This window comes from Arctopsyche grandis, chromosome 3 (assembly GCF_051622035.1).
Source record: "Arctopsyche grandis isolate Sample6627 chromosome 3, ASM5162203v2, whole genome shotgun sequence".
NCBI lineage: Eukaryota > Metazoa > Arthropoda > Insecta > Trichoptera > Hydropsychidae > Arctopsyche > Arctopsyche grandis.
The window spans coordinates 16096360-16119924 of record NC_135357.1 but is presented as its reverse complement, the minus strand read 5'-3'; the positions used below and the strand labels follow the sequence as shown (position 1 = coordinate 16119924).

Sequence of the window (23565 nt, the reverse complement as noted above, 5' to 3'; positions counted from 1 at the left end):
GAATTCCCACACATTTGTCGTGAGTGTGGGGAAAATTGGTTAGCAATAGTCGAAGACTTTAAGCTTTGTATTCAAGTATTTACTAGATCGTCTTAGAAACGGTTCGAAGAGACAAAAATTTATGCACAACTGTCAAGCAAATAGATAATGTCATAATATGAAATGTATTTGTTCATTTATGAGTGCATTAAATGTAAAAATATGTGAATAGATAAAGTACATACATATATATGTACATATGTATGTACAAAGAAACAATCACTTCAAAACATCGATTTTTTGTTTGAACCAAAATTTTGATCAAAGTTGGATCAAAATTTACCGAATCCAACTCCGACCTGACTCCAAACTCCGACTCCAACTGGAACGATTTTAATAAGATGGACTATTTTTGCCAACGATAAAATTACACTGTTCGACACGAAAATTGGTTCAGAGACGAGATTTGACTTTTATTGTTTAAGAGCGCTTTGTTGTCCCGTCCGGACTTAGCTGCTTCTCTTGCTGCCGCTTCTCCTAAGACTGCTGTTCCTGCCGCCGTTCACAATGGAGCGTCGCATGCCAGCTTTCCATTACCTTCTCCATCACCTGCGTCAACTCCTGCAACACGGAAGGCTTCTCTGAGAGATGCAGTTTCTAAGTCTCTAATTCAGTCTCAACGGTCTCAGACGCAATCTTTTATCCGTTGCTCGGCTACTCACAATGGAGCGTCGCATGCCAGCCTTCCAATACCTTATCCATCACCTGCGTCAACTCCTGCACCACCGAAGGCTTCTCTGATAGATGCAGTTTCTAAGTCTCCAATTCAGTCTCAACGGTCTCAGAGGCAGTCTTTCATCCGTTGCTCGGGTATTGAAGATGAGCATCTAAAAGCTGTCTCCGATAAACGTTTTATTCATTTATTCTATCTGAAACGTGAGTCTACAGAAACTCAAATAAGGGATTATATATGTAGGAAGTTGGGACGAATTGATCAGAACTTCACAGTTCAATCACTATCAGCTAGGGGCAGTTATGCTTCATTCAAAATAGGAGTCTGCACAGCTGATTTTTCTGTGGTTTTTGATCCTGCTTTTTGGCCGCGGGGAGTCGGGTTGCGTCGGCGGCTTTTTCGGAAGACAAAGGCCGCAATTTAATAAGACCCGAAAGGAACGGGCGCGCCTTTGTGAGTCCTTAAATGTTTACTACCAAAATGTAAGGGGACTTAATTCAAAGACAGACATTTGTTTATCTGCTGTTCTTGCTCAAGATCATGACTTAATTGCTTTTTCTGAAACTTGGATTTGCGATTCTGTCTTAAATGGCGAACTTTTCGATGACCGCTATTTAGTTTTTCGAAGGGATCGTTGCAGCAGAGGCGGGGGAGTTCGTCTCGCTGTACGAGCTGCTAGTTTTCAATCTGTTCGCCTTTTTGATCAGCTCAATACCATCGGTGAACATATTTGGGTTGAACTTCGCTTAAAGAATTTTTCTATTTTAATATGTGTACTGTATTTTCCTCCGAATGAATCTCCTCTTATTATAAATTCATTTTTTTCAAATTTGCAAAATAATTTTAATGTTTTGGCTTGGCAGGAAAGTCATGATCTTGGGTGATTTTAATCCTAGAAGTTTGAATTATGTTCCTAATGAATTAATTTTTATGTCAGAACTATTTAATATGAGTCAATTGAACTCAATAACTAATTGTAATAATAATTTATTAGATTTAATTTTCACTAATTTAAATTTTATTTCTTGCAATGTATCTAGAAGCCTATTTCCTTTGCTGCCTGAGGATCCATACCATCCGGCGCTTGAGTTAGAAGTAAATACACTTGTTTCGGCTTCCTCTCATTTTCATTCTGTTAATATACCGGCTCCGGGTGGATGGTTGTTTGATGGTGTTGATTTCGTGATCCTCAATAGTATGTTTTTTGCTTGTAATTGGGATAAACTATATGAGTGCGTTGATGTTAATTCTGCCGTTGATTCCTTTTATAGTATCGTTAACTCTGTATTTGATAAATGTTTTATGAGAAAGCGTCAAATTAATGAAGCAAGGGTTTACCCAAAGTGGTATAATTCCCGAATAATTTCATTAATGCACAAGAAAAATAATGCACATAAAATATGGAAAAAATATAAAGATCCTACATTTTTTATTGATTTCTGCAACTTGCGTACTCTTTTTAAGCGGATCTCGACTTCCGCTTACGAGGAATACATTACTAATTGTGAAAATTCAATTGCTCAGAATCCGAAAATTTTTTGGAGCTTCATCAACAGCAAACGAATTATAGATTCAAAACTTACGAAAATGCACGATATGGATGAGGACTTTATTGGTCATGACAGCATCGCAAATGTCTTTGCTAACTATTTTCATTCGGTTTTTGATTCGACTACTGTTATGACTTCCCCTAGTTTAGATTCCTCCATGTTTCCATTATTGTCTGTTGACAAGTTCCATTTATCTGATTTGCGCTACGGTTTTGGTAAAATTAAAAATATTAAATCTTTTGGACCAGATTTCATTTTAAAGGGTAGTGAGCCTGGACTCTCGTCTCCATTGATTTTTATTTTTAATCTAATGCTGAAGACTTCAGTTTTTCCTATATCATGGAAGTGTTCGAAAGTAACTCCGATCCATAAAAAAGGTGATAAGTATTCCATTAGAAACTATTGCCCGGTTGCTATAATATCCTCTTCTGCAAAACTTTTTGAAATTATACTTCATAGGTATATTTTCAATCATTGCCAGAGTATGATTATTGATCAGCAACATGGATTTCGTCCACAACGTTCAACGACCACAAATTTGTTGTCATTTTCTGGTTTTGTAACAGGTTCCTTGGATGCTAATATTCAAACAGATACTGTTTACACGGATTTCGAAAAGGCTTACGACAAAGTAAATCACTCCATCCTTATCAATAAACTAATTGGTTATGGTTTCTCATATGGTCTCTCTCAGTTATTCACAAATTATCTCAAGGATCGACGTCAGTTTGTAAAATATGGAATTTATTCTTCTGTTGAATACCCAACCTGCTCTGGTGTTCCACAGGGTTCTAATCTCAGCCCCTTACTATTCATTTTATTTGTTAATGATATTAGGGAAATATTCCACAACTGCAACTTCTTATTATATGCAGATGATCTAAAACTTTTTAGGTGCGTTGAATCTTCTTCCGATGCTCTACTGCTACAGAGCGATTTAGATTCACTCGTTATTTGGTCACACTCAAATTGTCTTCCGATAAGCGTTGACAAGTGTCAGATTGTCTCTTTTTCCAGATCTCGATCATCAATTGAATTTGGTTACAATATTGATGGCTCTATTCTTGCCCGTCACACACATATCAAGGATTTGGGAATTACTTTTTCAAATATCTGGAATTTTAATTCTCATATCCAAGATGTGTGCAATAGGGCTACAAAAACTTTAGGCTTCGTCATCAGAAACTCACGCGCCTTTAATAGCACCAGAGTGACGCGTTTACTGTATACTACATTGGTGCGCAGTTTGCTTGAATCTGGTTCGGCCATATGGAGTCCTAATCATTTAAGGTACACGCTAATGTTAGAGAGGGTGCAAAGAAAATTTCTTCGCTATCTCTACATGAGAGAGTTTGGGCGCTATCCCTACTTATTTCCCAGTAAGTTTGTCATGGGCTCCTTGGGCTTTGACTCCTTAGCTTCACGTAGAAACAATCATCTTAGTAAGCTTTTTCTAAAAATTCTAAGGGGTGAATGTCATCTTCCTGAAGTTCTGTGTAATCTTAAACTTAGAGTACCTGAGAAACTGAGAGAATCTCGCTCCAGAACTCTATTCCTGCCTTTCTGGGAGCCTTGATGTTTTTACTTCATCATACAGTTCTGTCAGGCAGCATATTTTAAATGACTTCTAGCTACATACATATTTACACATGTTGTTTTCATTTTGTAATTTTATTATTTAGCATAATGTGTATGTATGTTGGTTTTATCTTTATTTATATATGTATGCTATTTTTCATTTATATATATATATATATATATATATATATATATATATATATATATATATATAATATATATATATATATATATATATATATATATATATATATATATATATATATATATATATATATATATATATATATATATATATATATATATATATATATATATATATATATATATATATATATATATATATATATATATATATGAGTAATTTATCTTTATTTATGTGTATTTATGTGTTTATGTGTATATGCATGTATAATGTTTGTATGTTTATGGATGTATGTAATGTATGTGTATGTGTATATGTATATGTGTATGTATGTATATGTGTATGTATGTATATGTGAATATATATATATATATATATATATATATATATATATATATATATATATATATATATATATATATATATATATATATATATATATATATATATGTGTAGGTGTGTATGTATGTATATGTATATATGTGTATTTTTATATTTATGAATGTATGTATGTGTATTTGTGTATACGTGTAAGAATTTGTGTATATATGGATGGTGTACATATATGTTTATATAATTGTCTTTGGCCAGGAAGGTGCATTGGGTTTACCTGTTAGGCCTTCTTGGTGTAAATTAAATAAAAAAATAAAAAATAAAATTATAGATCTGTTCCCAGTAAACACGAATCTGTTAATAAAAAATGTCGATTCGCTTGAGATTCGGAGATATATGTACATATGTATGTGTCTTTTGAATCGCGCGATTTTTCTACATATATCTTCGTGTTGTTCGGTCAAAATCTGTCCATTTTCTGTTCCAAATGAATATTGGAATCTAATGGTTGGGTATTTTATCTTTCATTTGTAGTATTTTTCAGCTTTCAAATCTCTCGTAGTAGTCGTCCACTTCTAATCAAAAGTCAAAAGTACGTATTTTCACTTGGGATTTTTTCCCACTGTTAATACTATTTTATATTGAGTATTTTATATTGAAAGATGTACATATATTGGTATAATTGTCTGGCTACACAATTTTTGTTTTCGTTTAAAAGGGTTAATTAGAAGTGTGCTGAATTTTAAATTGACAAAATTGCGAGCTAAGAGCTCGTACCAGTATTTACTCGTATTTACACGAATCTGAATTGAATTAATAGGGATAATATATTAAATTATCTTTATATGAGAATTAAATAAAGTTCCACTTAGAAAAATCATATTTCCACTATTCTTGTGGATTAATAACAAAAATTCGTTTATTTTATCGAGGTAAGCCAGTTATCAATAGAATTTTTGTTATTAATCCACAAGAATAGTTTGAAGTGCTCTGACTCCGCGATTAATATTTCGAATCCACAGCTCTGATTTGAACGATCGACTTCTTTATTTCATTTATTATATCAAAATATGTATGTATGTAGACAAAAAACAATTTTTTAATTTTTCCATTATTGAAACTGTGAAGTAAGATGTCAAATAATATTGCAGTTATGCTTCGCGATGTTTCTATCGGTAAATTTGAAAGTATCAGTCCTTCTGATTGGTATGAAGAAAAGGATGGGTATTCTTGAAAAAGTGATGAAACTTTTCGGTTGATTTCATTAATGATATATTAGGGGAGGGTATTATTGAAGAAATCGAGCCTTCGTCGACGTATTTTAATGGAAATTCCCCTGTTAACGGAATGACGACGGGAATAATAAGGCGTCCGTGTTCGGATCGGTGTAAAAGAGGTTCAAACTTTTAATTGATAACCGTGAATGGGAAAGTCGGGCTTGAGTTATTGGACCGACGGTCAAATTCACCTCTCTCCCTCCTGAACCCTACCCCTTCATCTCCCCGGCACTAATATCTTGGAAAACATCCCTTCATTGAAGGGCTGCAGCCCCAATCAATAAACGTGAATGAGGCTCTCGGCCAAGACCATTAATCAGCTTTCGTTTCGGTGTGTCGAGATGGATGATAAAATTGGATAATGCATTGGGCGTGATTATTTAAGCCTTTTTGTGTTCTTTCGCCAAAATAAGTTGTATTCTAAGGCTCTAATAAATTTACCATTAATAAATAATAAAATATAATTTATATTATTATATATTATTATTTATTATTATTAGACTTATTTATTATTATTTATTTATTATAATAATTATTATTATTATTTATTATTATTATTATTTATTATTAATATTATTTATTATCAGTAATATTTATATATTTACTTATGTATTTATTTATTTATTTTTTGTTTACTATTTTTCAATACTTTTTTTTTTTTTTTTTATTATCTATATATTATTTATATGGGCGTTGGGGATTGCACTATTCTCCTCATCGTCTGGAATAAAAGCTATTATTATTATTATTATTATTATTATATATTACGTACACGCAAAATCATTCAGAAACGTACGTACATGATAAATATATTTTGAAATTTGTATTCTACATATAGATTCAAAATTTCTCATTTCTTTCAGAGATACTCAAAAGGGATTTGAGATTCATTCGGAAAATGGAATTTTCCGCAGAAACTCAGACAGTTCAATTTCTGCGGGTAGGGCGCGTGAAAAAACTTTTTCAATATTAGAACCACAAGAAGTATCTAAAATAAATTTTTCACACAATTTCGAATTATAATCTGTTAGGTGAAGATAATAAATGAAGGAAAATTCGGGATCACTTGGGTGAAGCGTTTTTATCACAACATAAAACGTACAAGTGACAATAAATCGTTTCGGGTGCTCCCGTCGTGTATTCTCTTATACGATCAAAGTTTTTTTCGTAAGTGCGTAAGTTACACCCTCTGTCGCTGAAGTTTAGCACGTAATCGTCGGCACAGAGACAGTGACTAAAGGACTAAAGGGCCCGGTCATTATCGGCTAGACGTGTAGAAACTCGTAAAACACTCGAACCACCACTGGAAAGTAATTTTACTTTGAACTTAATTCCCAGCGGCGAGATGGAAGTGTTCACAAATTAAAAGAGTTTCCTTTGAATAAATTCATTTGAAATGCTTTTATATACATACATACATACAGTATTATATGTATATTGTGATTCTTAATGTTTTTGTAGTAATAATATATTAAACTAGTGTAGGGCCCGTTGATTTCAACGGGTGATTTCGAAAAGAAATTGAAACTTGAATAAAAATAAAGTTAAAGATATGGAATCGACTGGTTTCGAAAAGACAAAGGCACAAAAAAATGAAAATTATGAAAAAAATGAAAAAAATGAAAAAAAATGAAAAAACTGAAAATAATGAAAAAAAAAATGAAAAAATGGAAATAATGAAAAAGATGAAAAATTTGAAAAAAATGAAAAAAAATGAAAAAACTGAAAATAATAAAAATATGAAAAATATGAAAAAAAAAAATTTGTTCCCCATACTGGTTGATGGTTGATCATAAGAAATCGGAAATCGAAAAAGATTGTCGACGAAAGCCGAAGATACGCGAATGATTGGTTCCCCATACTTCTATAGGATAATCGAATATTAAGTAATTTTAGAGCGTTTTTTCTGTCGAGGCTGTAGTCAAATGGCTAGCGACCTGTTCTGGGCGAGGGGGCCTTAGTTCGATTCCGTGATTTGGAATTAATTTTATTTTTCAAATATCGCTAAAATAAAAATTAATTTCAATAATTTCAATTAAAAATATATATTTAATTGTTTTATATGAAAAGAAAAAAAATGGTTCAAAACCTCGCTAAATGAAATTATTAAAATTCCGTATTTTTATATGGCGAGAAGGAATATTTTAATTAATGTTTAAAAAAAAAAGGCGAAATGAAAAATTGGATTTGGCGTGATGTCCGAGACCATTAGCTCAATTAGAACCATATTCAGGCTATTTGGGGTGATCGGTTCGAGTCGCGACAAAGTCGTCTCGTCGAAAAATGAATTAATCGATTTTTATCGATTCGTTCATTATGTTCGGCGAGAGATAGGACACACACACACACACACCCACACACACACACACACACACAGATTACCGTCTTTATATACATATATGATTCGATATAAAAATGAGAACATAAGTCAAGTAGAATCAAAATACGTGATCAAAATATGAAATTCCGAGCATGTGTGTAAATAGAATTTTCTAATAAAGAATATTTTTTTTCATGTCGTCGAAATTTATATAAGAGATTTCTTTATTATGATTAAAGTGAAAGTTCGTGTCTTCAAAGAGCTCGATGTTTTCAACTCCGTGCCTTCCCCTTTTAAACCTGACTCGATATGCAAATAAGCAACTTTGCGCAAGCAATGTTTCGTTTATATTGGAGATTTCTCGCCGAAAGCCTACTGTTTATTTTTTTTCTGAAACAGAACGAAAAATAGGAATAATCATACTGAATGTATTTTTCTTTTGTAAATTTCAGGATTGAATGTTCGCAGTCGTCAGTGGTCATTGGTTATTGCTTTGGTTTTGGTTGCTGGGGCTGCTGGAGTGGCGGGTCCTTTGGCGCTGCGGGCCTCGGCGGGGGCGCCCCTGGCTGAGAGATTGGAATTAGCTGCTCGTCTTCTCCACGAAACACCTCTCATCGACGGCCATAACGATCTTCCTTGGAATATAAGAAAATTTCTCCACAACAGATTGAAAGATTTCAAGTGAGTATTTCTGTATTTCAATCTCATGCATCTATGCACATAAGTATATATGTATGTATGTACATACATACATACATATGTACATACGATTCTAGGAAATTTCATCGCGGGGACAACTCGCAAACAGATTTCATGCAACTATTTTTAATTATACTATACGGCGATAAAGATTTTCGAACAAAATATATAATTTATTGCTTTGTTGATAAAAGAAAGCTAGAAAGTTTTCAATTAATTTTATTGAAAAAGAGTATCTATGTATATATACTATGTATGATAAAAAAATCCAAATATTGAGAACCGTGCATTTGCATTGCAGACAAACAAACATTCTTCTTTATAAAGTAGATTTGTATATTAAAGATATTAGAAAATTAGAGGATGAAATATATAATTTTCTAATCCATACTTATTCTCTTTGTTTAAATATTCCATCATTTTAATGATCAAATTTAATCCTGAATTCAAATTGATTGTTTTTACAAAAAAGAATTAGGGTTTATGATTATCTCATCGTAATTTGAACGACGTTCATACAACATAAAGCTTCTTGCATATATTTTAATATAAATCACAGTGACATATTGAATTACATCTTTTTGAGTGAGTAATTTTATTTGAGAATATTTTTTTGAATAAAATAATAATAACCAAATTTACTTAATTAATATTCAATTCAGAAATCTGGCAACAGCGTTACGGGTTTTGGACATAAGTCCATATGTACATTCGTATGTATATATTAGTCCCTAAAGTTTGACGCATGAGACACAATATGCATAAAATACTATGATACATATCAATAGAAACGTGAGATATTATTTTTTACGTGTTCTGCAAAGTTTCGGAACTAAAATTGAACGTAGCGAGGAAATGTCAAGCCTCACTCAAACATAGCCTTATCAAAAGCTCACACTTTACCGACAGTAAACAGTAAACATGTGCACACATATTTAGATACAAGCGAGCCGTCAAATTTACGAATTCCGATCAATTTTTACACCACCAGCAGATTGTAACATTATACATATATAATATATAAAAAATAATAAAAAATCCAGGAAAATATTAAACGAAGCCCATCGCTGTGATGCGTCAACGACGCCGCTCGACGAACCCTTTTACCTTTTTAGATGTGGTGAGATGTAAACGTACTTTCAGAACGTTTTCCCACTTTGTTTGTGTCACACGCACGTATAATAAATGTATAAGTGGAGTTTTCCCGGACAGCGTGTGGGTGGAAAACCGCGTTTTCGGAAACGGCCATTTATCATTTCCCGACCTGTCAGATAAGAAATCTTCTAGGACCCAATCAAAATATGAACACCCGATGTATGGATGTTAATGTTATCTATCAATCCCTCGGAAATACACAACCGCGCCGAGACAAATCTCGGTACTACCATTTTATTATTAATTCATCAGAAATGATTCATTTGCAGCATAGATTTGGAAATTGTTTTAAACGCAAATTTCATCTTGATAAGCAATAATTTTTCAACCAAAATATGCTTAATATTTAAAAATATCTTTAATTTTAGTATATTTTTTTTTATTTCTTTACAATCTCTATTTTGTAACATTCATAACTTTACACTTATCGTGCATGGCCTTCTACAAACTTGTTTCTTTTCTTTGGTAAATAAAATGTATATAAAACAGTTGAAAAAATTCAGATGTTACCAAACCACGACTTCAATAAAAAAGAAAATTTGATAATCAAACATACATACACGTTCACACATACCGGCTATGAGACCATTTTTGATACAAATGTAGGGACACTTACACAAGACAAAAGTTGCACTTCCGGCTGTCGGATTTTATTCATTTTTTTTACTACATAAAATCACTATAAGTATTATATACATAAAATATTATGATAATAAAACAATTTAAAAGGTCAAAATAAAATAATGAAATATTGATTTAAAAAAAATTACTACTTCTGGTTACGAATTCTAGCTAAAACCTTATCAACTCTACATAAGTTAGTACATAAAAATACAAATATAAATTTTCAGCTTGATGTGTTGAGTGGTGTAGAAAAAATCGTGTGGTTGAGTAAAAGTACTACTTCCAGTTGAGGTAAAAATATTTAAAAACTATTAGTTTTTTCGCATGATCACAAAACTACATCTATTGTTACTACGTATGTACCTTTATATAGATAAAATAAAAATGGAAATAATAATTATTATTATACTATTCAGTCATCTAAACAATCCTCTGATTATTATTGTGGATATTACAATATACCATATTACAATATTTTCAAAGAACACTATGTATGTACATATGTACATATGTACGTATTTAATCCAAATATTAAATTAAATAAAGAAAAATGTAAAATACAGCAGTGAAAATATTGTGCGTAAAAAATTTTATAACTTTCCAAACACCTCGCTGAAATGAGGAATATTTTTTTAAATTAATGCTTTTTTTTAACCCCATAACCTCCACGTATTTGAACTCCGCGGTACGCACACGAAATATGCAAATATTTATCATCCTATTTCCACTGGTAAATAAATTACAGAGACCGTCATATTTTGTCTGAAGGGAAAAACTGAAAAAGCGTCGAAAAAATAAAATATTACATTTATAAATTGTATAAGACGGTATACGTACATATTATACAATATAATATGTACGTACGAAGCGGCAGCATTGTTCAAAGAAAACGGTTTCACTAACGACGGGGTCAGCTGCACCCCGCCGATATTATAATGACGACGATAGCAAAAAAGTAAATAATAATAAAAATAAATAAAAACGGCTGAAAAAAACCAACGGAGTAATGGCAGCAAGCTGTTGACACCGTTTCGACGCTTATGCAAATTATTCAGCTGAAAATATTGTGCAGCTGTAGAAATTCACCATTTGCCATTTTATATTTAATCATTTCATTTGTATTCACGTTTTGCACTTGTCAAACATATTGTTTGTACTGAATGTGTGGAAACCGATCATTTATAATATATCTACATATTAGAAATACATACATATGTATATACATATTATGTTTTGTATTGAAATCTACCTGCTTAATTCTAATTATATGATTTAAATTTCATTTACAGATTTGACGAAGATTTGAGAACTATTCCTCCATGGTCGACGAGTCCTTGGAGTCACACTGATTTACCGAGACTTAAACAAGGGCGAGTTTCAGCTCAGGTTTGTAACATGTGTAAACTGGACATAAAAAAATACTTAATTTAAAACATGTGACGCCATAATATTTCAATTTTACATACATACATATTATTTAAAAGTACTACATATGCATTCATATGTGTATGTAGGTACAATCATAGAAAGTGAAAATTCTATTTTTGATTTAAAATGCGTTACATAACACTTCTAACATTCCTTAAATCATCATTTAATGCTAAATTTATAGGTTTTTATATGATATGAAATTTTCTTTAAATTAAGATTATTAAATAAGAATTTATAGTTAAATAATTAAATTAATTAATTATTTAATTTATTTAGTGTAATTAAAATACAATATATGTATTGTTTTTCTTAAATTCAAAATCGTAAATCCACTTTTGGTATGTAATAACTAGAGGTAGGATAGTCACAGTGCTATCCATTGTTCGGCAAACCTTTAACAATGCATTTACAACCTTTGAACAATACACGGCCCCCTCAGGCTCCGGTGACTAGTAATAACTTAAGTAATGAGGTCAAATTGGTGATAAAGTTATATATAAACCGATAATCTAATATATAATTTCGAAAGAGACTTTGTATATATATGTATATGTATATGTATGTATGTATGTATGTATGTATGTAAGTATTTTTGGTGACAACGATTCGTTTGGTTGAATATTATTTTTTTTCGATTTAAATAAATTTAATAAAAAAAAAACGAATGAATTTTTACTATTAGATTCACCATGTTTAAGCGTTTATATTACAAATACTGAGAGAAGCCGGGTAAAACAATTTTTTAGCCTATTAGAATTATTAGGTTGGCACGCTTGAGTAGAATGAATGATGGGGATAGTAAAATGTAATGCGACCGACATATCGGTGTGGCGAATCTACTCTAATTTTGTTCTACCCCCAATGTCTCCTGACAACCAGATCCTTCATTTGGGCCGTTATATTTGAAAGTGGCGAAATTCCAATTTTCATTTACAATTACACTATTTCTGTTTGACTTAATTCACAAATTGTCATCACTTCTTTTGATTCGATATGTCCAGAATTTCGGAAAAGCAGAGTAAACGTATTACAGGCCACTAGTGCTTTTAAACATTTTTAAACGCAAAACATTATATTTAATGTTTTGTGAGATATTTCTCAAAATGAAGAAAAGTGGACTTATGCCAATTTCAATTATAATGGCTCATATGTACGGTAATTAAGCAATTGTCATTTCCAAAAAAAAATCTGAACAATATAGTGTTTCAGATAAAAGATATGATAATTTGTAAAAGGAAATAATATTTTCTTTATTAAAATGTCATATATTTTTTTTATATGTATTGTATTCATGATTATATAAAATAATTTATTTAATATAAATACATATTAGGAGTTCGATACGTGAACGCGTATAAATTATCGAGAAAAGCTTTTATTTGCGTTAAGTGATATATTCGTATAAGTTTCCCATTCGAAGTGTATCTTGTTATTTGTATTCTCGTAAATAGTATTCTTTTTCCACGTAATTTATTGTATTCACCGGATTGTTGTGCGGTCACCCCATCACATCGCTTCGGATCTTCGAGAACAACATTCAGTGGAGGATATCCCATCAGCGTTATGGTCAGATACAATTTATCGTGCAGTTCCATTGTGGAAGTTTCCCTTTGATGGGAAAATATGATTCTCATTAAGGACGCTAATAGTATCCTTTATATATATGAATGCGGAAGGATTTGCCGGTTCGTATAAATCACTGGAAGCTCTCGCTTTTGGCACACTATCTCTCTTTCTCTCTAATGCCCATCCCACTGACCCCCCCTGCAACAACATCCTAAATAATGCGCATACATACATATATTTAAATAAAAAAGTTTCATTCGGAAATTAAATTTTAGTGAAATTAGGTGAGAATTCTTCGCACTTAAAATTTGACTGTCAGTAGCTGCGCACGAGAAATAATTTCGAGTTCAATTTAATTTATTGGCAAACTTTGTCATAAAACTCACCCCCATAGCCAATATATGTATAGGTAGAATATCTGCGCTTGACAAAATCAAAGTTTACCCGTTGGTTCCGCTCAGATGGCTCTCCCGCGCAAACAATGGCTGTTTCTCGTTTTGTTGTAATACATATATATGTATATATCCAAGTACATATAAACATATGTATATATTAACAGAGTGGCAAAACAGACATATTGTTACTGATTTTTTTCTTATTATAAAAATATGATTTTTAATATTTAAAAAAGTGAATAATGATTTGGTTTAAATGTAGAATCTGTAACTTTTTTAAGTTGTTTGGGTAGAAAATATGTCGCGATCCTAATCAAAGCATATCCGTCATTCAATGTCTTGAAAGTCAGACACTTAAATTTTCAATTAAATTTTTAAAAATAAAAGCTTTTAGCGGTATAAAAAATAAAATCCAATCGGCCAACTTCACAACAATAATTACGAAACTTCAGCTATTCAATTTGGGCGAGCTTACGCTGCTGAAAAAAATATATACACGCAAAGTTTTCCCTTCCGGAAACAATAACAAATCTACCCCTTTTTTGCGCGAACTCACTTTGTGCGCGATTAATAGCCGAGTTTGTGCCATAAAATAGAAAAAAAACCAGTTTCATTCTCATGATCGAATCCAATCGAAAAAGGTTGCCTACCCCTGACTCCACCGCGCACCATTCGAGAGGCAGTTCATCTTAAATTAACAGTCGGAATTGATTTATTGCGGCTCGCTTAGAAAGCCATTTATTTTAAAGTAATTAAAACTGCAAAATTAATTCGATCATTCCTACCAAATATATTTTAATTCGAATATAAATCCATCACAAAGCCACTAACATACATATTATATTTTATCCATTAAAAATATACAACAGTAAGTTAAAATATGAATTGTAAACATTTGAACAATCAACGCTGTTAAAATGGACACATTCGCATGGGATGATTAATGAAAAAATACAATAAATTTAAGCGCCAGAAATTGGGCGATAACAAAATCTGACGTGATAACAATAAGCGGCGAACTTATTCTCCGCCTCCATATCCCCACTTTCACCTCCTCGACGCAGCCTCCCACATCGCATCTATTGTATATCGTTTTGTATTGATGCGTGTTTTGAGATCAAAAGCCTTCGAGACGTTAACAAGATGAATCGAAAATCTAGCACAAAGGAATGTTTCCTCTTCTTTTCATGTCGTCTCATTAATCTGGTGCTTCGTGCCAATTAAAACGGAAATTGCACGCAATTTTGGCGTATCAGACGAATGTTGCCCGAGCATTGTTTGTTCGATTGCATAGTTGAGTAGCGTAGATAAATAGGGAGATCACGTGCAGAGATATAACCGAGGCATATCTGTGGACCGTTTCAATGGAGCCAATTACAGGATGTCAGTTTCAGGAGATGAAGTTGCCACATGAACCGAAACAGCAAAAGACCCCCCCTTTCTGGTTGACGATTGCAACGTGCTCTAGTTTCTCTCGTGTAGTTGACAATAACATTTCCCATTAAACTATAAATATATGAACCCTTTATTATTCACGTTTCTAACATATGTAATTTCATACAATTTTAATTTAAATTGCCTTTATGTTCTTATTTTAATGTGGTACTACATATTGTTAGTAAATTTGTACAATATATGAATTTACTTACATATATTAAAATACATATAAATAATCCTACTTTAAAGATGGAAGAAGTCGACCAATAAATCCATCTAGATGAGGCTCATAATACATACATCTAATACATAATAGTAATTAAAGACTCTCTAAAGTCGATGACCAAAAGCAGATTGTGTTTAGGTAATCTGTGTTTATACCTGCAGGGTATAGACATTTTTTTGTAATCACCGAGACTCTTCACAAGTGTGTTAGTATGGTTATTAGTGTATCTGTCATAGAATCTATTGGTTATTTTGCTAGTAATTATTTTAATTTCCATATTCTTCATTGTTTTTACAAATCAATTAGTTTCCCCAAAATAAATATTTTTATATAAATATACACTTACATAAAATATATTCATTTTAAAGTAACATTTAAATATTTTGTTTCTGAAAAAAAATCGTTTTGTGCTATTATTTTCACCATAATTATTTTTAAATAATTATAAAATACAATATTATCTTATATTAAATTTCATTTTTACATGGTTTTTATTAGTTTCATTTCGCCAATTGGTCTGACAAACTTCCTACATTCTCCGATCGGTTTGAAACTTTGCCATTTTGCGAGGATTGGCCGCCGATACAGATTGGGTCGGTCCGCTTAGTCGATGGTGAAATATAATCGTAATAAGCACCTTCCAAGAATCCAATAATTTTGGAGAAAGTGATAGCTCACTCACTACCAATAGCCAGTAGCCTTGTTTGTTTGACTTTCCGCCCCACACACGTTCTGTCAGATTTTAATTGTTTATCTTCTTTTTTATCTTTCGTTCTGGTAAAATGATATTACTTAACAAAAGAAAAAAATTAAGATAAATAAATCATAATTTTCAGTTGTACACAATTTTTGAAATTAAAAGAAACCGAGAATATATTTTCAGAAATTAGCCTGAAGTGCATGAATGTCAAATCTTATATTAAATTTTTTTTTATCTTGTTTTTATTTTCTTTATAAAAATAATTCCTGACAATATTAATACTAGGTTATTTTCAGTTGCGTACGGTGGTGTTGATGTTGGGTGTGCTGTGCATGAGAAATTAGAAAAAAAGATTTTTTTTATTATTTATAAATTAATTCGATTCTTTGCTCTTTAGACATGAATTTTTCAATTACGCTTTCGTAAAATTATTTTATTATACACAGCACACCCAACATCAACACCACTGGTTATATGAGGGAAAAATTATAAAATTATATATTTTTTTATATAGGGGAGGGACAATTTTTTTCTGAGAAACCTGGGGGAGTCCTGAGAAACCTCTTACAAATAATAATTTTCGCCCTGCTGTTTACGTGCAGTTGCCTGCTGTTTACTTACAATATGAATATACCTTTATCCATTTCATCTCTGCAAGTTTTTGTAGACACCTTTATCGAATATATTTAAAAAAGATTTTTAAAATTTTTTTTTTCAACTTCATTAGTTTTAAAACCTATTCATTGATGTCATTTTAAAGAAACGGAAATTAATTTAGCTTCATTTAAGATGTAGTAGTGACTATGTGGCCACGGATGGGCGCGTGGCGATTACAAGCCTACCTCAAGTGCCCACCGGTGGGCGTACGGTGACGAAATGACTTTTGAAAAAAACAAAATGACAAATGAAAATTGGTTTGTTTTTATCTTTTCTCACTGTAGGAATTGTTCCTTAATAACTACTTTTAATTGAATTTATTAAAGCCTGGTCTTAATTCAATCTAAATGTATATGTATAGATCTGTATCTGTATTTCATTTCATGCAGGTAATAGGCGTTGAGATAAATACGCGTTTTCTATTAGCAAGCTAAGATTTATAGGAATTGTAGTTTGAATATTTCCTATTGCAAAGACCATTAAAATACAATGTTGTATATTTATTACATATATTTATTTATGTTTTATTTCGAAACATACATATCTAGAGCTCTATAGAAGGGTTGACTGCATTTTAAAATGTGATACTTTGGTATTTGGTTATATTTCATTGATGACACAAACGGATGTACGTGCATATGTATGTATTTTTCTTTAGAATTTGCATCAATATGTTTTTGCGTGTCTTTCATCTTCTGTTCACAAGCCTAGTCATTTCGCCGGCGGGCAGGGGTTAAAAATCGGTAGTAGTGCAAATCGGTCCAGGGTGCGATTTGATTCAATCCTCAACAGCGGCAAGGTTGCCTTTGATGCGGATCCCCGTTTATGGGGTCGTTAGAGTCACAGCTACGACCCAGACAATGGGGGATTCAGCGGGGGTGCAGGAAGCACCCTGAGAGCTGGCATTTTCACATCCATTGTGCCTCGAGCAGCCAGTTCCAATTTGTAATTCAAATTTTGTTGTTCGCCGAAGACGTCTAGTGGTTATAGACACACCAAACGATGCCGATGCGCCTTCAGCTATCTCTGTCTGTATTTCGCAGGCCCACTTTGAATATTGCCGTCCCGCTTGTGAGTCCCGCACGGGACACTTTGTGGGTGTCGAGTAGCACTCGACATTCGAGACGTTCTCCCTCTTTTGTTATATAAAAGAAAGTTTACAAATTGAAGCGTTTATTTTCTTTGCGCTTCAAGCTCTTCAACCTTAAAAAATAAACTCTTATATGTAGGTACAGAGCCCACCTTGAAAGATTATATTTATGTTTTTCGGTTCAAGATTCACAAGCTTACAATTTATGAAAAGTGTATTATGTTTCAATTCAAAAACTTATAATAATACTTCATTTCCATTCTAAGTTAAAAAAATTTGGATGTGACCAACGCACGACTTTAATTATCGAATTTTGTTTTGTAACCTTCTTATATTCTTCAAATACATAGATAAAACATACATATAAGTTCACAAATAGCGCAAACGTAGGAAAACTCACATAACATAAATTTCTACTTCAGGTTGTCGGATTTGGTTAATTTATTTTTTTATTTTTTATTACTTAATATCACTGTCATAAGTGTCGATAAGAATTTCAGTAACCGATATTAAGTGATCAAAAATCTTCAAAATTCAAAAATTCCACAGACACACATATACTTACATACATATATAAATAAAGTAAAAATTTGAATAACAACCAAGCCATTTATAATCATAATAATTTTTATAATTATACATATGTTTTGAAAAACATTAATCTAATGTTTAAAATTCTTAAATTTCTAGTACAAATACTATAAAAGTACTATATTTAAGAGGTTAAATTCAAATAATGCAAGTATATGCAAGTAATCTATTAAGTAAAATTTTAACCAGGAGTGAAAACTCAAAAAAAAATTTTTTTAATAAAATATCTTATATTCGATATTTTCAGTTCTGGGCTGCATATGTGCCATGCGATTCTCAACACAGGGATGCTGTACAATTGACGTTTGAACAGATTGATGTTATCAGAAGATTGACAGAGCAATACCAACCGACTTTGACATTGTGCACTTCGGCAGAAGGTATTTATTTATTTTGTGTTTTATTGTATGGCATGTTAGTTTTCAAATAATTGTAGACTATTTTTGTGGACAAAGGAGAATTTCATTTTATATAGAGACGAGGTAAAAAGCATACTTTGAGTCATTACAATGGCTGTAGTCCGAGCGCTATAATAACCGCAAATGTGGGTCTAACCCTGTGTAAAATGTTGCTGAACTGCAACCCTTAAAGTTTGAGAATTTTTCATTTATTCTACGTGCAAAGCGACGCTGTTTACATACTTTTCGTTTTAGTAAGATTTTAAAATGAAAATATAAAATTTGGTAAGTATGCTGTTATGAAATATGTCTTTGCGACAAAGTTTTATATTTATAATTCCGATTTGCGTTGCGCCGTAAAATGTAACTTTAGACGGTTTACATAAGTGAAAAGTAAAATATCAGAATATTATCTCGAAAATGGCTTATCGGACGAAAAGTTTGCAAATTACAGGGAAAAATTTATACTTCAACCTTATTGAGGAGAAATCTTGTAGATAATTGGAAGGAGTGACGGATATTATCCAAATGGTAAAGGCTAAATTCGAATGCAAAATAAACAATTCAATGGGTTGACAATGTCGAAAATTTTAACTAGAATTTCAAATTAAATTTTTGGAAAAAAATTGTATTATATCTATTGAACCCTTGAAAAGTCAATTTATTAAGTAAACGAATTGAGCTATGAGCTATATGCACAAAATCAAGTTATATTGCGTCTGAGTAAATAAATTCATAAACGAATAAATGCTTCTATTATGTTAAAAGCAATTCGGCACATTCCACTCGAATGGCTTCCGTGAAATGAGTCTTAAAAGTATGTACATTTACAGTGTAAACGTTATTATTGATTGAAAGAATGTTGAATTTTTGTTGGAAGTGCGGAAAACAGTGGAAAACTGTCGTTAACCCCGAGCGACTGGAAGTCGTAAACGCGGAAAAGCGGATAAGGCACACGGCACTGGCAAAATATGCTATCTGCAAAGAACTATTCCATTCTGCCACTACATTACAGAAACGGCAACTCGTGTATACTATACATACCTATCCTTATTTTAAGTGCGAAATCCAACTGAAGAAAGGGAGCAGCGCGAAAACAAACCCGGGCAAACAGAAATGATTTTTCTCGCGCGAGCGAGGCCGTAAAACTTTGCAGACTAATGAAAAATAAAAGTTTGCCATTCGAATGTGAACGCGGCTTATATTTGTCTTTGAAAGTGTTTGTGTGGGCATAAAACAGACGCCATTTACAGCCATCAATCTTGATATATCTAATTCAAATAAATTGCTCAGCCGCGTTTGGAAGATGAAACTATGTAAGTTGAACAATAATGCGAAAGGTAATTCAAAATAAAGATTCAATTGTTACAAAACTAGGCCAATTTCAAAGTGGACGTATTCATATATAAGAAAATTGGGCGCGTGCTGTTGCCGGGAGCACAGTGGCTTATCAAGTTTTCCTCCTTCTACGGGAAAATTGGGAACAAGCCAAATCGTTCTGATTAAAAAGTTTCCTCACCGACCATTGCGCTAACAGAATAATAAGCCTCGTGCAAAATCATCGAAATTTTCCTACTAATTGTTGTGTGTTATTCAGACGGATATTCCAACAAACTTTGTTCTGAACGGCACGGCGCGAGATCGCGTCTCGAGTTTTCCCCTTGAATATTAATACGAAAATGGAATATGGATTCGTTTCTCCGAGTTATTATTACGCCTAAAATAAGCTTTTGTTACATTATACCCGTATAAAATGTATATATGCTGTTCCATAACATCTAAATGTAACAAGAATATAACTGTATCATCACCGCCATACATATTGTAGACGTTAGTCCTCATTTCAAATTCGTATATATAAATTTTTCTATTGACTCTTTATATAAAAAAAAAATTTAGCAGTCTACAATAAACTGTAAATTCATACTATTTATAATTACATACTTTAATTATTCAAGGTTTGATATTGAATCAAATAGTTAATATACATATGTATGTATTATATTTTATATAATGGCTTATGCTTATTCGGAAAACCTATTGAAAAGCGTTATCGTTATATTGCATAAAACACGTACAGTGTGAGCCACATGGACTCACACATTTTTCAATTACAACTTTTTTCATCGGGCTTCCATCAAACCGTGCTGCGAGCTTGCGGCGTGTAATCATGTTTTGAATCTGATATATATATATATATATATATATATATATATATATATATATATATATATATATATATATATATATATATATGTATGTATATATATATATATATATATATATATATATATATATATATACATATATATATATATATATATATATATATATATATATATATATATATATATATATATATATATATATATATATATATATATATATATATATATATATATATATATATATATATATATATATATGTGTATATATATATATGTGTATGTATATATTTATATTAGAGAAATTTCATCCTTAGAATTTATTTGACCTTTGCACGCACACCGACGATAAAGCGAACGTAAACGTCGTAAATTAATTTGTCCGTTCCGGGATAAAATCAAGACAATTATTCAATGCGCGCATTCATTGGAGGCAAAGTCGCGATTACAAAACGGTTGCGTGAAAATCGTTTAACGTAGCGTTGATCGGAATTAATTGTTTACTTTCAATGGGTAGGGAATGATGTTGGTGTTCGTGTAGCGGCATTAATTGTTTGTTGTTTGCAGAGATCCGTTCCGCCCACGCCAGCCACCGCCTATGCTCTCTGGTAGGGGTGGAGGGTGGCCACGCACTTGGAGGATCGCTAGGAGTCTTACGAGCCCTATATACCCTCGGAGTCAGATATCTCACCCTTACGTCTACGTGCAATACACCATGGGCTGATTGTGCCCTCGCTGATACCAGATCTAAGCCTGAGCATGGAGGACTCACACATTTCGGAAAGGTACAAATTTAAAAATATATTACTTTTGCATCTAGGTACGAAAAAAAAATCGATGGAATTGGAGCGTCTGCCATACTCAGCATCTTTTCAAAATTTAAGTATATAATTTATAGTAATTTATAAATACAGCCAAAGTAAGCTGTATTTAGAAATTACTGTAAATTCGCATTGTAACTAGAGATTTCAAAAATTGCTACCGCTAATACTGCTACTACCGATACCGGGAGTACCAGTATCTACCGATTTTAAAGTTTAATTCATTACCAATAAAATATGAATATAACAATTTTTGGTTAATCATTAATTATTTTCTGCAATTAATTAAATATTTTTTTTATATTCTGAACTTTCTTAATGACAAAATAATATGTTAAGTCCATCTACACCATGCAATTTTCCAATCAGAGAGTTTAAAAAAAAGTGAATAAATTTCTGCGTGATCTTTGCCTTGAAGAATTTTTTGGAATTTTTCTGTGGAAGGGGGAAGTTTTAGATTTTCAATACTATTCATATATTGTATGTATTTAAATAGTTGTCAATTGAAAAAAATAGGTTTCCGAAACAATCTGAAGGTAACGAGGCTTCTCATTGTTAACAGTCAGTTATAAATTAATATACGTATTTGGACATAGTCAGGTATAAGCACAATATATTCGGCATACTTTATATTTGATACACTTACATATATGTACATACATATAGTGGCGTCTATGAATAGCAGGTCAAAAAGAATTTGAAAAAAAATAATGTTGACCAGTGGCGGCTCGTGATAATTTTTAGTGGCGGGGCTGCACTGAAAAAATGTCACCATAATTATTCTATCATGTCATAACAGGACGAAATAAGCACAATTTTTGGCGTACGACCACTTACATGTGGATTTAAGTATTATTGAAAAAAAAACTAGCAAAATTCACCAGCCATTAAAGGGGTGCGTCCAAATGCGATGAAGATTTCGAAAAATACGCTGGTACTCCAGTAAGATTGCTGCTACTTGCTGGTTTCGCGACGCGGATTAAAAAAAACCCCAAAACCTTTCAAAAACTTAACCCGCTAATTCGTAACGAAAAACATTAACCTGTTGATAATGCATCGATACATCGGTTGTTTCATCTGCCATAACAGCTAGATAAGTTGCTTTTTTTTACACACGTTCAAAATACAATCTAAAAGTTCATTTTGAATAGTTTTTGATGTCCCTTTAAAAACCGAAGAAGTTTGAAAATGTTTTTTTAAAGAATCGTCGAAATTTTGTGAATATTCTAGAAGCCCCCGAAAAACACCTGGATTTTTTGAATTATCTGTTTCATCGTGTCCCCTCATTGGCATTTCAAATTTACCGCAAAATTTAACGCAATCAATAATTTTAAATAAAACATCCCGATTTTTTTTGACATTTTCGTTATGCTTATCTATTTCCCGCCGACAAGCTTCGCTTAAAGGGGTTTTTATGTTAGCCGATCCCAAAATCGTGAGATTACACACATTTTTTAAGTGTTCGACACTTCCCTCGTGTTTTTAAATTTATCGTTTAAATGTTTTAAGTCAATAACTCCTATCTTCGTCCAAGATGCTTCGCCTGGCGACTCGCCTCCAAACAAAAGACACGGATAACAAAATAAGGCGTGTTTTTCTGTACATCTCGTTAACCAATTCTATTTTTTATAAATGTCTGGATTAAATTTTCGCGAGTAACTAAAAGATCTACTAGTTGCAGGCTGTGAAATAATT

At 32.0% G+C, this 23565-nt stretch overlaps 1 protein-coding gene across 1 annotated transcript in view; it reads left to right on the top strand.

The window, feature by feature from the left end:
• The window catches only part of LOC143909393 (uncharacterized), a 76782-nt gene that overhangs the window by 35260 nt on the left and 17957 nt on the right, over nt 1–23565 (top strand). The window contains exons 3-6 of the mRNA XM_077427356.1: nt 8368–8596; nt 11683–11779; nt 18734–18866; nt 21617–21834. Coding sequence (XP_077283482.1) covers nt 8368–8596; nt 11683–11779; nt 18734–18866; nt 21617–21834 — 677 coding nt within the window. The remainder of the gene's footprint in view (nt 1–8367; nt 8597–11682; nt 11780–18733; nt 18867–21616; nt 21835–23565) is intronic.